This window comes from Perca flavescens, chromosome 1, assembly GCF_004354835.1.
Source record: "Perca flavescens isolate YP-PL-M2 chromosome 1, PFLA_1.0, whole genome shotgun sequence".
In the NCBI taxonomy this organism is placed as follows: Eukaryota; Metazoa; Chordata; class Actinopteri; order Perciformes; family Percidae; genus Perca; species Perca flavescens.
The window spans coordinates 32356441-32370305 of NC_041331.1; the positions used below are offsets into that span (position 1 = coordinate 32356441).

The following is a 13865-nucleotide window of genomic DNA, read 5'->3' on the forward strand; positions in this document are numbered from 1 at the left end:
CAATCCATCATCCACTATTATTATATTTTCATGACTCAAACCGCCGCTGATAAAATGCTAGTGGTTGCTATGGACGCTGCTATCGCTAGACCCAAAGTGCTAGCATGTTTGTGTGTTTTTGGACATGAATGATCATATTCTGGATATGATGTTTAAATGGCAGAGAAATCTGGTTTTCATTTCCCCGTACAGATTCTGCATCTGCTCTAAACACATCTCTCTCTCTCTCTCTCTCTCTCTCTCTCTCTCTCTCTCTCTCTTTCACTGTTTCAAGTGATGTCATCATTATGTCGAATTTAGCTAAAAGAAAGATACATTTATTGACAGTAAGCAGTATCAATAAAAGAGGATTGATCCCTGGTCGGATCTTCTGGTTGTAGGCCTATTTAAGGGCATTTTACATCCAGCAGCAGATCTGCCATCGTACTGCTGGTCGTAGCCATTATGCTAACTACAGCTGGTTTTCATACATCTGTATCACACAGGGAGGAAGATTCGCTAGGGATCGGGGATCATTTGCTTTTGTCTGGCTCATTAGCATATGGACACAGAAATACAGAAATAAATAAATGTAGGTGAACAAAAATGTAAACATATATTTAAAGCATTTATTTATTTATTCTTTTATTTATTTATTAATACAATTATTTATTGATTTATTTATGCATTTATTTATTTATTCCTGTATTTATTTAAACATTTATTTATTTATTTAGATGTAAGTCATGTTCTGTCCTCCATACAGGTGTGTAGTCCAGGATGTAGGTTAATGCAAAGTGTAGTAAATAGGGGTGGGGGGGTTAAGAGTCAATGTCAGTGGGGGTCCGGGGCCTTGTTAATAAGGCTGACTGCAGGTTTTGGTCCTGATGGACAACTTCCTGCCAGAGGGCAGGGGTTCTTTGTTTGCGTATGACTTTTATTTGCATTTAATGTATTAAGTGAGTAATAATGAGTTAATGAGTGTCTGCAGCATCACCACATCGTGATTTTAGTCTGATTTGCCGTTTAAAAATCTCAAATTGCATCACCAAGCTGCACCTTTTAAGTTCTCCTTCCTTTTCAGAATACACTTGTGCATTCCCAGTAGCTGATTATGTAATTAGTTGCTGCCTTCGTAAATCAGATTCTAATTACACACAGATTGTGTTGGCAAATTGAATGAAAGGCGCAGCTCACATTTGTCTTTCATGTCCAGAAATGTGGCCACATGCATCCCTGAGATGACGCGACACTGAGAAATTGTGTTGCTTTTATGGTCTTGAAATAATATGTGTCGGTGACACAGTTCATTGTTTTGGTGCTGCAAAGTGGTGTGGACATGCTGGGTGACAGACTGTTATGACAGGGCATTGCAGCATATGAGGGATTGTAGGGTTATTTAACTGCAGACAAGTCGTATTACCAGCTTTCTCCGGTTGAGGCAATGCTTCAGGCTTGAACCTTGTTTAAGCATGGCGTTTCTTATATCATCGCGTATTATGCTTCATTTATGAAAGGCCCTACCTTATTGTTTTCTTCATCTTAGAATCTTGATTCCCAGTCACATGATGGCTGCATAAATCACAGCAGCTCAGAGACTCAACTGTCCCTCACATGCTCCACACAACTGCTAACATGCCCCTCCCTTATGTATGTTTTTCTTCATCTCACCCATCACCACTCCCTACCTCCCTCACTTCCCACCCTCCTGTTTCTCATCATCGTTTTCTAATTTCTCCAAGCCATCTGAAAAATGATATGTGAGTGTGTGCCTCATCCGCCGGTAAAAACCAAGGCAGGGTAACACGAGGAGAAGCAACGTCTTCCTCTTGAAAATTGGCTCAGGAGATCTAGCTCTAAAAGCACCATGGGAATTCAGCGGATGCCATCACCACTCTCTTTGCATCACTCTCTTTGCTCTCCTAACCCCAAGTGCTCTTGGGTAATTTGGAGGCTGAGAGCAAAGTAATTAAATAGGCCTCCTGATGAGAAGATGTTTGTGTTTCTATTTGTGAGTGTGTGCGCGTATGCATGTGTGTGTATGCGCTGAACTCAGGAGGGGGAGTAAATCTGTAATCATTACTCCACATAACGCAGTGCCTTTTAGCTTTATGAAGCAATGATTCACTGTGCAGGATGTTTTTAGTTTCAAAATATCTGTACTCCAAGCTCAACATCCAGCTTCACAATACTTATGGTCACCTCTAACTTAACTCTAACTAAAAATATTTCTGAAAAAACGTGTTGATTACACAAATGTCTAGGGCTGCACAATATAAGGAAAATATTTAATTGCAATTATTTTGACTGATATTGCGATTCACGATATTGGAGGGAATGATCATTTTTGTATTATTATTCTCATTTTCATTGAAAAATATGTTTAAAAAGTGGCCGTGCTGAGAGGTTTATGCCTCGACGCAGAGGTCCAGGGTTCGAATCCGATCTGTGACAATTTCCTGCATGTCTTCCCCCTCTCTCACCCCTTTCTCACCTAGCTGTCCTATCAAAATAAAGGCAGAAAAAGCCCAATAAATAATCTTTAAAAATATATTTAGAAAAAAAAAGATTTGCGAGAATGTGTACCAAACAAAGATTTTTTGTTTAGTCTGTAGGATATGATTTGTAGGCCGTATTGTCTCTGCAGCACCACAATACTTCATTCAGAATGGTTTGACACATCACCTTTAACAAATGTTGCGCCCCGCCCCCTTGCGATTTGGATATTACACTATTCCATATTGCGATTTAATTTTGCAGCCCTACAAATGTCCCCTAATATCAGAATGAGGATTAAACAAATGCTATATGTATAAAGCCCAGCTGGCTTTAAGCTCCCAGGCATGTTTACTATAAAAAGCATCCAATGCATCCAGATGTTTGGTTGCTATGGGTCATGCCAGAGGCTGATAAAGAAGCCTTTGAGTATATTTTTGTCTGCTACATTAAAGTAAACATACAGATTATTGCGCACATACATTTTTTATATGTGGTATTGAATGTTGAATGTGGAAGGCATTCCACATGGCTTGTGAAGCAGCAGTATGAAGCGTTAAAAGGAGCATATGATCTTCACTCAGGCAGAGATCCGTGCTTCAAACCAGGCATCTCAGCCTCCAGCACATAATTACTGCTGGGTAGTACTGTTGGAGATGTGTGTCTGTGTGTGCGGGGAAAGAGAGAGAAAGATCATCGCAAATCTGAAGTGGTAATAGATGATGTGTCTCATTGTGTGTAGTTTAAAGTTCCGGGAGTAAGGCGCTGGAGACAGTAAAAAAGGGAATACGATTTAACTAAACAGAAGACGGTTTGCAAGAGTAAAAGGTCTCTGCTATAGTCCCTCCCCTGGTAAATATGACTTGTGTCATTTTAGTGCACTGTATTGAGGTTTAGTTGGTGCTAGGTTGACATATGTGGATTCACCTCAGTGGAACAACTAACACTTACGGCAAGTGCACGTACTGTGCCTGAGTTTGTCTCGGTTGTATTTGTTACAGAAACAAACAAGTTTAATGGTACGCAGTAAAATGTAAATTTCTCTGTTCCGTTCCCCTGGATATGATTACACCTCAGCCCCCACAGGACCCCTTGATTTACTACCAAACTTATTTGCTCCATCTATAACTTGGTAGCCTTGTGTCCTTAATAGTATAGGTTATACAGCTGTGATTTATGACATAATTTGCTATATGTAGTCATTAAAGACACTTTTTACTACATGAACAGAGCAGTTAACTACTTATGCACTAACTCTTCCACCAGAAGTAATTGTTTGGAACATAAAAAAGTTGCTCTCTCTTCAGCAGTCCGAAGGTGAAAATAATGATGAAATACTGTACTGCAATATTTCAGCTCACTTTTTTTATTGTTTTTCTGTTGTTACTGTAAAGCAATGGATAGAAGCAAGGTATGGGATATTTTTAGAGCTATATATTTCAAGGGAAATATTTCTTAACTGTTCTTAACTATGTTCTCTTTTACCGCTGTTTAACTTTGTGGATATTGAGGATTGCTGAATAGCATGGCTTGATCATTTTCTATGCCTGGAATTGAGTCGTTGATGTGTGTCTCAAACTGTCTCAATTTTTTCATGTGATTGTCTATTGATTCTTGTTGTCCAAAAATGGCTACAGCACTGCTCCTCATGCTACGTAGAGTAATAGCTGTTTCTTCTCCTCTGTAGGCACTTCTCCTGTCTGTCTGCCAAATACATGTGTCCCGGTGTGCCAGCAGTGATGAGCAACCTGCTTGCTAATATCAATGCCTACTTCGCCCACACCACCACCACCACCACAACCACTGCCTCCGCTTCTGACCGATTTGCTGCGTCTAACTTTGGTGTAAGTGCACCTATTGTTGGGTTTGAGTCTGACATCTGCAGAGATTACTGCAGTGATGTATAGTAATATAGTGCTAAATGAAAATGTGGGTTAGACTTAAGTCACATCAATTTCTGTCTTATAGTCTGATATTGAACCCTATGTCTAAAACAATTTGTGTACTTGAAATCAACAAAATCTCAGAGGTTGCAGTGCTTTCCGATTTAACTTTTAATAAGCTAATGTTGTAAGGCATCACATAATATTTCCAGGCAGTAAGCCGAGTCTGGCATTATAGCTAAACCCCTAAATTTTGTTCCAGGAAGTAAAAATGAATCACTGCAGGCATAGCAATGCTAACGACCACACAGTGTAATAAATTGCTTTTGGTGTGGTGACACTGAACTGAATTGTGAAATTTTTCATCCTGACAGAGGGAGAAATTTGTCAAATTACTGGACCAGCTGCATAACTCACTGAGGATCGACCTCTCTAAATATCGAGTATGTATGAACTTTGCATGTGGTGTGTTAAACTGAAATCATGTTTGTCTCTGTGACTTTCTTCACTTCAAAAGAAGGATCATTTTACAGTTTGCTGTTAAAATGTAGCCCAAGTCCACATTAATAGTACTGTATGTAGATAGACCAAGTTTTAACTGGACATTGTGTCTCTATTTTACACACTGTAGGAGCAATTCTCCTTTTCTGTAAAAATGCAGGTTGCCATTTAGTCTGTTTATTATTTACGTCCTTGACAAAAGTGTCTAAGGTAACTGCCACCTGGTTGATTTGATAGGCTTCAAGGTTGATTCAACTCTGTTTATAGTACACTGTGTGCTTACTATATCTGGCTTGGAGCAGCAATCCTTTTACACTTTGTTGTTGATGCCAAATGTGTGCATGTTGCCCTCCAAATGTGGTTAACAACTGAATTTTCTTCTTTCTTGGACACAGTTCTATGTGTATTTTCTGCATAGGTGTATAAGGCCGGGTAAATGTCATTCTAGATGTGATGGTATGACATTTATTAATGTCACATGTGCCACACTCATGTTCACATAGTATTAACAACATATAGTATATGGCTTGAAGACTTTGTGGTTTTAAGATGTGATAATGAATGAAGATTTGTGAAAAGTGTGAAATTAAAGCAGAAATCACACATAGATACATATAAACACAGACGGATCTCATGTCATACATTGTTGTTCAAATGACTGAATCAAATTTAATGAACAGAATGATAAATTACTATTAAGTGTTTTTGCAGAGTTTCAGCAGACTGTAGCCAGTGGTGTAGCCAGGCACATAAATACCAATAATCACCCTACGGTGTCGAGGGGTCCATCAGCAGCTCAAGAAATAGTGGTCCTCATGGTCCAATAAACAGACTCTGTCGTGAGTGTCTAACACTCTGTCTGCTGTGGTGGTTCATGGATTGAGTGGTAATGGATTTAAGGTATTGGACACCTTATAAACATCAACAACAGGGTTGGTAATGTTGAAAAGCTTGCAAGATTTAATAGTAGCATTTCCTTGGGGTTTGAATATTAAAAAGAATAAAGAATGACATTTGAATGGTATTATATAGGAAGATGGACAGCTCTACTTCCCACATGGCCATGACACAGAGCTGGATTTGAATCAGCAAAATATCTCTTTAACCATGCATACTGTAGCAAAAACCAGGGTGATGCACAGGTGGTAGTAGAGAGAGGGAGGAACAGCTGAACTGCTGCAATGAAGCAAGATGGAGAGCAGGAATAGTAGGGGGTGTGCTAAAAAATGCAATGCAATTCAAGCTCTACTGATTAAAAATCAATTCATAGAATTCCAAAAATCGATTCATATTTTTATTTTATTTTTCGTTTTGTAATGGCGTATATACTATTGTCCTGAAATGAGTTTAGCTAGCCATTCCCATAGATGGTGCGCCTGGGCACGTCAAAAGAAGAACGAGTGTAGCAGAAGTAGTTTAGTCGGCGTAAACAATGGCAAACCTCACAGAAAGAGTTATTCAACTTGCTCCGTCCTCATTGAAGGCGAGAGTTTGGGCACATATTCGGCTTTTATAACCTTGAGGGGTTAGACGGAACTTGATAGGAATCATGCTATACGGGTGTAGTATACGGTTCATCCCCCACTGAGTTGGTCACACTTATAGGCCTTTTTGTTTTACTGTATGATTACTGTATGAGGTTCATTCTCCATGGTCATTTGTTCTGTGATTGTCACTGAATGATGAGCAGCAGGCAACATTTGTTAGCAAGCTCTGCTGTAATCCTGTATAAAGATAATTTTCTGGTTGACCTGTCATATCTAGGGCTGTATGCCTTTGATGTAAACTGTTGAAAGTCACCATTTGATGCCTCACTGGGCTACAGTAAGCTGTGCCATTTGGCACAGTCTTGGACATGTTGTCTTTTTCTTGTTGTCTGCTCAGTGATAGATGCTGATAGAATGCTGTACCTGCTTATTTGTATAAAATATTCAAATGAAAAAAGAAAATTATATTTTGTATAAAATGAAACATAACTTACTAAAATGAAATATACCTAAAAAGCTATATTAATTAAAAAAATATACAAAATTAACAAAATATATAAAGTTTTTTAACCACCTGCACCCCTGCACACCTTATCAAATTACCTACCAATGAATATGCGTTATTTCAAAAGGAACAATCAAAAACATTGCTACCCCTCCCTTACCCCAAAATAAATGAGAAAAGGTGCCAATCATGAATCATCAATATATGGTGTAGATTAAACAACCCCCAAAAAAAGTAAAATAAAGAAACTGAAATGCGTCTCTTAATTGACAGAGATCTGCCTCTAAAGGTGCCTCTGTATTCTACTCAGGCAGATAGAAATCCTGACATAATCTTCTAGAGCAGTCCAAGGAGAGCTAAACCTGTTACACACCACACATCCACAGACACAAACCCACATCTCTCGCACACACTGTCTATGTGATTACAGAGAAAACCCTAATATAAGCAGATCCTTCTGTCTGGGGAAACCAGACTAGGTCAAAACCTAGTATATGGCTGAACCGTGTATAAGATCAGAGAGGCCACTGTGGAGACAACTACTCGTTACTGTAGCCGAAGTAAGTGCAATATAACCTTTGTGATTAAAAAAGCCAATACTTTATCAATACACCTGTTCAACAAGTATAAACATATAGACATATAGAAAGCTTTTCATCCACTGCTGTTATGTTTTACACGAGCATAGCAATCTAGCTTGGCTAATAGCGAATTGTGACAAGCTAAAACAAAAGCTGTCGGTGTGAAGTCTAACTGTTTATCTTAGTTTGCTACGTATACTATTGTCCCTGCCCCTATCCCTGGTGTTCTCCTGGAGTTTCAATTCCCCTGATTTTCACATGATGAAATATCAAAACCTGCCCATCCACTATATTTATATAAATAGCCTTTTGTCACTGGTGTTTGTGATTGTTTTTTTTCTAAATTAACTAGGCCTACTAGTTCCAAACATTCATTTATGTCTGAAGAGAGATCAATATAGACGAACAAGCACACACACACACACACACACACACACACACAGTGGTGTGCCGTGCATCTGCATGTAGCCTACTCTACCCATGCTGCTAAGCCCATGCATTTAAAAACAGGTGGCAGCAGCAAGAACGTCAACATCCACCGTTTATTGAAGAAGTCAATCAGCTGATTGATGGGCAGTAGCAAAGTTAAAGCCTGTTTCGCGGCAATACGGTTTGAAAGGACAATGCCCAATGGGGAAACTCCAACACTGACATCACACGGATTACTTCATCACTCAGCGACAGAGCGACTCAGTGACTTAGCGACACAAGGACAGAATTTTGAGGTCCTAGGGCTTGTCCCTGCGGTCCAGCCAAAGAGAGGGAGAGAGGACAGCGATTAGATATCGTGAAAGAGAGAGGACTTGAGGGAGACATAATGAAGTTGCAAATAGTAAGGGAGGGATAAAAAGGATTTGTAAAAAAGTGCGTTGGATGAAACAAACAGAGAGTGAGTTGGAGGAGATGGAATTTGGACAAAAAACGGAGAGAGTTGGAGGGAAAAAGATGGATTTGGAAAGAGAGGTGAAACAGATGATGGTGGGGAGGGCAACAAAGTAGGAGACAGAGGTTTAAGTGAAGAAGGGATGGCCTCTTTTATTTTCAGATGGCCTGGCTGTCTGGTGATGACACGTTCACTGAGAGCAGTCACAGAATATCACGTTGGTTACACCTGCCAGCACTGCCCTGCTGCTCTCTTGTCAAGCCTGCCACAGACCAGTGGTTCTTTCTCACACACACACACACACACACACACACACACACACACACACACACACACACACACATATGTCTTTCATTCTATCACTTTTTGAAGCCGTCCCACAGAGCTGGCCTGCCACTATTGGACAGTAATAGGATTCAGATCTGGCTACTCCGCCTGTTCACCGTATGGATTTCCCTATAATGACATTCTGAGGTATATTGAGTTTGCTTTTGTAAAACAGGGGACTTAAATCCGCAGAGAGGGAGCCAGGGTGCAGCTGCCACTCTACATTTTGCTACATATGCGTTTCTTCCCTTTAAACTTTATTCTAACAGCCCTGATACAGGGTGACACCTTGTATAGGCAGTCTGTCTTAGCTGGGATTTGCAGGTTTCACTGGGTTGGACATAAAATCTCAGTGTTCAGAACACGCTGTGAGGGATTTGGGCCATTGGCTTAGTTTGGACAGTTTCATATAAAGTGATGTTTGCTCAGTAAGCACCCCTGGGAGTTGTGCGTTATGTTCTTAAAATGAAACTCTGTGTATTATTACTGCTTTGTTGCTTTACGGAGCTGTAGTTCCTGCTGCCACCTCATGTAAAAAAAACATATAATAGTTGTTCCATACTTTACCTGTTGCTCTCTACAGCAGGATTGTGTCATATTCAGTAACATTGAGCTGTTAAGCACCACATGAACAACAAATTACACTTCTGTTATAATATCCACAAGGTTGCTCTATGGTAAGATGTACTTATACATATCACAGTCTGCTAAAGAAGCAAACAACAGGTCTCTGTCATCCCCACATGGCAGACAAATGTACAGTCATTTTCTATTTTCTGGAGGAATACAATATTAGCATAGAACAAAGCTGTATTTGCATAGTTGCCAGTATTTGGGATACTTTTGTTCTTTGCAGAGCAAAACCTACATAATCCAGAGCTAACCCTTCATTATTATATTTCAATTTCATGACAGACAATGTGAAAAGCCAAGTACAAGAGACAAGCTAGTATTACCTTTCACCGAGGGCAGAAGATAATAAACCTCTGTGCTAGTCTGGCAAAGCAGAGCTCTTAATCATCTGTCCATCATCGTATAAAGCCCACCCTGACAATTTGATTGGTCCGAACAGCTCTGTTCGAGCATAGTTGCTCCACAACGGATCAAGTCCAGACCAAACTTCCCGACCTCAAATGTTGTGGGCGGGGCTAAGTTTGGCTGGCATCCAGGCTACCCATTAAGTATAGGATTCATACCTTTTCAACTGAAATAGACACTCAAATCCTCACACAGACATACTACGTTGCCTTTGCTCAGGATGGTCAGAGTGCAGGGTGACCAGTGCAGTGTTCCTGTGGCAGTTTGAGGTCCAGTACTATGGCTGCTTAGGGTCTCTTTTTTTCCACATGATTATCTGCACTCACTCCACATGTTGCCCGGTGTTTGACTAGCAATGGTTTTTTTTAGCCATCCTGCTGCCTTTGTAAAAATATTAAATGTTAAAATACACAGTGTACAATGTACGGTGTATTGGTTTTTGATGATAAGCAGTCACTGCTTTAAGGTTTTGCATTCAGTGTAGGCACAGGCCCAACATAACATGTAATGTGCGCTAGAACAAAGACAAAGAACTGAATGCTCATCAGCATCACTCACTCCTCGTCCCGTCTCATAATGGACTTTCTGTCTTCTTTGGAAGGCAGTGCTGATGTTGTCTCTACTTTGGCTCAGAGATGGATGCTTTGCTTTTTTTCGTATGCGTGCCTGCTTCTGGGCAATACATCTGTTCTGTGTTAAACACCAGCAATTGTAAAGTACAGTAAGACACTGGATTAATAAGTTTTGTATACTCGTCAGAAACAGAGAGACGCTGAATTAAATAAAAAACAATTCACAGTTGTGCTTTGTAAGTAATGCTTTACCAGTTCACAAGTAGTACATGCTGGTGTTAAGCTTTTTAAGCATCCCAAACTTGCTTCCCCTCCTGAAGCTGTGATTATACAGTAATTTGGATAAATCCTATTCAGTTGCTCCTCACTTTACACACATGTAGTCAATAATGAATGCATGTTTGTGCACCCATCAAAACAGGGTGTCAAATATCAAATTAGATTGGTAGCTGACATCATAATATTTTGCATTTGTGAGGAACCCACCTACCTCATTTGCAGCAAACATAATGAGCGCCAATGAGCACTTCACTTTATTTGACTTCAATCATCATAGTTACACAGCTAGATTACCTTTTGATGTCAGAATCCACTATCACAATGTAGCATTTTTAACAAATTAAAAATGCTACACTGTGAAGCATTTTTTCCCCTTTATTTAAATGTATAGAATACGATATGAGATTTTATTATGTCTGCAATTTGAAAAAAAAACTGTTTCATTTAAACACCAAGCAGACTCAATGGGTCAGACTTCCACTATCACTGAAAGGCAGCCTGGCAGTAGTGAAAATTGCAGTTTTTTCTGTGCAATTTCAACTCTTTCATGGGTAATTTTCCTCTCCTTGATAAAAGGTATCTATTGGAAAAGCAAGAAAGCACAGACTAGTTTGACATTGCTTGAGGAATGCAGCGGCCTTAGTTGATTACCTACATAGCGTTTTTTTTTATTACCTTTTAGCAACAAAGGCACATTGCAGACCTAATTGGTTTCACTCTATAAAAAAATTGTTCACATTCAAACACATCGACAACTGTCACTAATCTGCTCAAACTGTGGTTGTAACTGTTCCAGCACAGTGATTTTTAGGTGGTGTACTGATGGCATCACTCAAGGTTGCAGTGGAAGCTACAGAGTCCATGTTTCAAAGGGACTGATGGTTTCACTTTTGTCTGAAGGCTACATGTATGTGAGGTTATTGTTAAAAAAAGTTCAGTGTCAGCAGAGAGAGAAAGGGTAGTGACTGATGGCACTCACAGGCTCCATTCTGTGAATAAGACTGGTAGCAGTAAAACACCTGCAAGAACATTATATTCTTTGATTGTAATAGATTGTAAGAATTGGTATTAAAAAGATTCTGTGGACTGAATGAGACAGGATATTCAAGCTTCTTAAATCACATTTTAAAATTGAACTGAATAAAATCTTTTAGTGAGAAAGAAGTGATTAAATACTACTATACTTTTATAAGAACTTGTTCATGTGAAAAGTCCCAAATGATTTTCTTTTCTTTTTTTCCAGAAGCCAAATATAGATAGATATAGATAGAATAAATATATATATTCACATTTTCTTGTGCAGAATGTGTGTCAAGCTTGTTTTCCTGGAGGCTGTTTATCTTTAAGACCTTAGAAATATAATGTAAGTAGACAACTGACATGTTTGGCTGGATCACCTAGGGCCATAGCCTCGTGACACCGTCCTGATCTCGCGAGCTCCAGTTTTCCACTCGCAGATCAGTCTGGCATTTTGAGACAGAGAAAATTTGGAGCCGTTAGCCAAACGACCGGGCCAATCAGCGTTGGTTTTGAGGCGTGTTAGGTGGTGATAGACAGATGGTTTATCCAATCAGCTAACCAGTATTTTCAGACAGCGGTCCGGGAACCTGAAATGGTGCCTTTTATTCCTAAATTCTCGTTACACAAACGGCAAATCTCCTTTACCGACATGTTGCTTGCTTGCTGAGCTAACGAGCTATGCTTTGCCTGCAGCAGCAGGGGCGGGCTTGTGGTTGTATTTTCATACGCTTCGTGGATCTGATTGGTTGATTTGGCCCGTCTATCACCAACATAGGTGATAGACAGATGGTTCATCCAATCAGCTAACCAGTATTTTCACCCCTTCCCAAAAGTTCTCCAACGGAAAGTTCCCAGATGGATATGCCGAGCAAATGCAAAGCAATCCATCTGGCGGAGTCAGGTTACTAGGGCCAGGCCTATAACCTCAAAAAAAAAAGTTCCACCATTGGTCGGAGTGAGTGTGAAGACATGAGTGTTGAGTGGTGTTTCCCCATTGGCCTTTGCCCTTTCAAGCGGCTGATGTAAATCCGGTGACAGATAAACTGCTCAAAAAACGTAGTAGGCCTACACATAGTGGGAGTTTCCGGGTTGTGTTGGAACAATTATTTTTCAAAACTCCATTGTCTGTTTTGTGTTTCTTGCTTCTTCTTTGAAAACTGCTCATCTGAAGGGTTTTTATTTAATTCATCATCCCAATAAAAATCTCTATGCTGCCCACGTCCAAAAGATGTCAGGCGAGTTTTGCTTCTGCTGATCGGCCTTGATCTGAGATAGACCTCTCCTGTGTTTGTACTGTCAAGCGTACAGGCTGCTGTGAAGATTTGGCTCCATTTCCTGAATCTCCATTGAACATTTATTGACAAAACAGAGGAGGGATAGAGAACAAGCAAAATTTTATTAGATCACTGAGAGAGTAGGAGAACTAGGATAATGTATGGGGCAGTGATGCCTTTCCTGCGGGCTGTCAGGGCTTTATATGCTCCTCGTCACGGTGCTCTGCTCTGCCTGATGACTTCATGGCCCCAAAATAGAGGTTTTCATCAGCAGAGACCTCCCTTGTCCACTAAACGATTAGACAGACAGTCATTTCGGTATGATTGCTGGGCGTTGCTCTGTAATCAATTTCAGTGTTTCGGGCTAAGCAATGTGATGTGGTGGGTGGGGGTGTGCGACTTTAAAAGGCTGCTTTCAACAAGATGTCTCCTCATGTTATTTTTCCTCTCTCTCCTTCTTACTCCAGGATAATTTCCCTGCAGGAAACCCAGAGCGTCTCCAAGATCTGAAGTCCACTGTTGATCTGCTGACCAGCATCACCTTCTTTAGAATGAAGGTAGCTTGTGTGTGTGTGTGTGTGTGTGTGTGTGTGTGTGTGTGTGTGTGTGTGTGTGTGTGTGTGTGTGTGTCGTATGGGCGGGAAGTACAATTTTATGGGTGATGGAGGAACAAATTCAAAACAAATTCAAAGAAACCTAAACATTGTAATAAATGATGACGGAGCGCAACGCTAACTAACCTTTGTAGAGGTTATTTTCAAGCTGTGCCCTTTACTGAATGACTAGTAATACTATACTGCACATTCAATATAAACATAAAGCCACATTTGTGTTTAGGTAAAATCGATCAAACTCATAATTCACGGAAACGTGTCCCTCTCAACACCACTGATTACTCAAATCCAAGTTATTTTTTGTCGCACAATTTCTTGAACGATACAATGGGGTCATGTTTGTGTTATGTGTGTTGAACACAGCATACCACATTTAGCCTACCGTACATGTTTAAAATGCTTCCAGCTCTATCGTGTTCCCCCTCA

General features: G+C 40.1%; 1 protein-coding gene across 1 annotated transcript in view; it reads left to right on the forward strand.

Annotated features, from left to right (window-relative positions):
* unc13c (unc-13 homolog C (C. elegans)) overlaps positions 1–13865 on the forward strand; it is a 110348-nt gene that overhangs the window by 45702 nt on the left and 50781 nt on the right. Inside the window, exons 13-15 of the mRNA XM_028575211.1 lie at positions 4163–4319; positions 4733–4801; positions 13293–13382. Of these exons, the coding sequence (XP_028431012.1) occupies positions 4163–4319; positions 4733–4801; positions 13293–13382 (316 nt within the window). The remainder of the gene's footprint in view (positions 1–4162; positions 4320–4732; positions 4802–13292; positions 13383–13865) is intronic.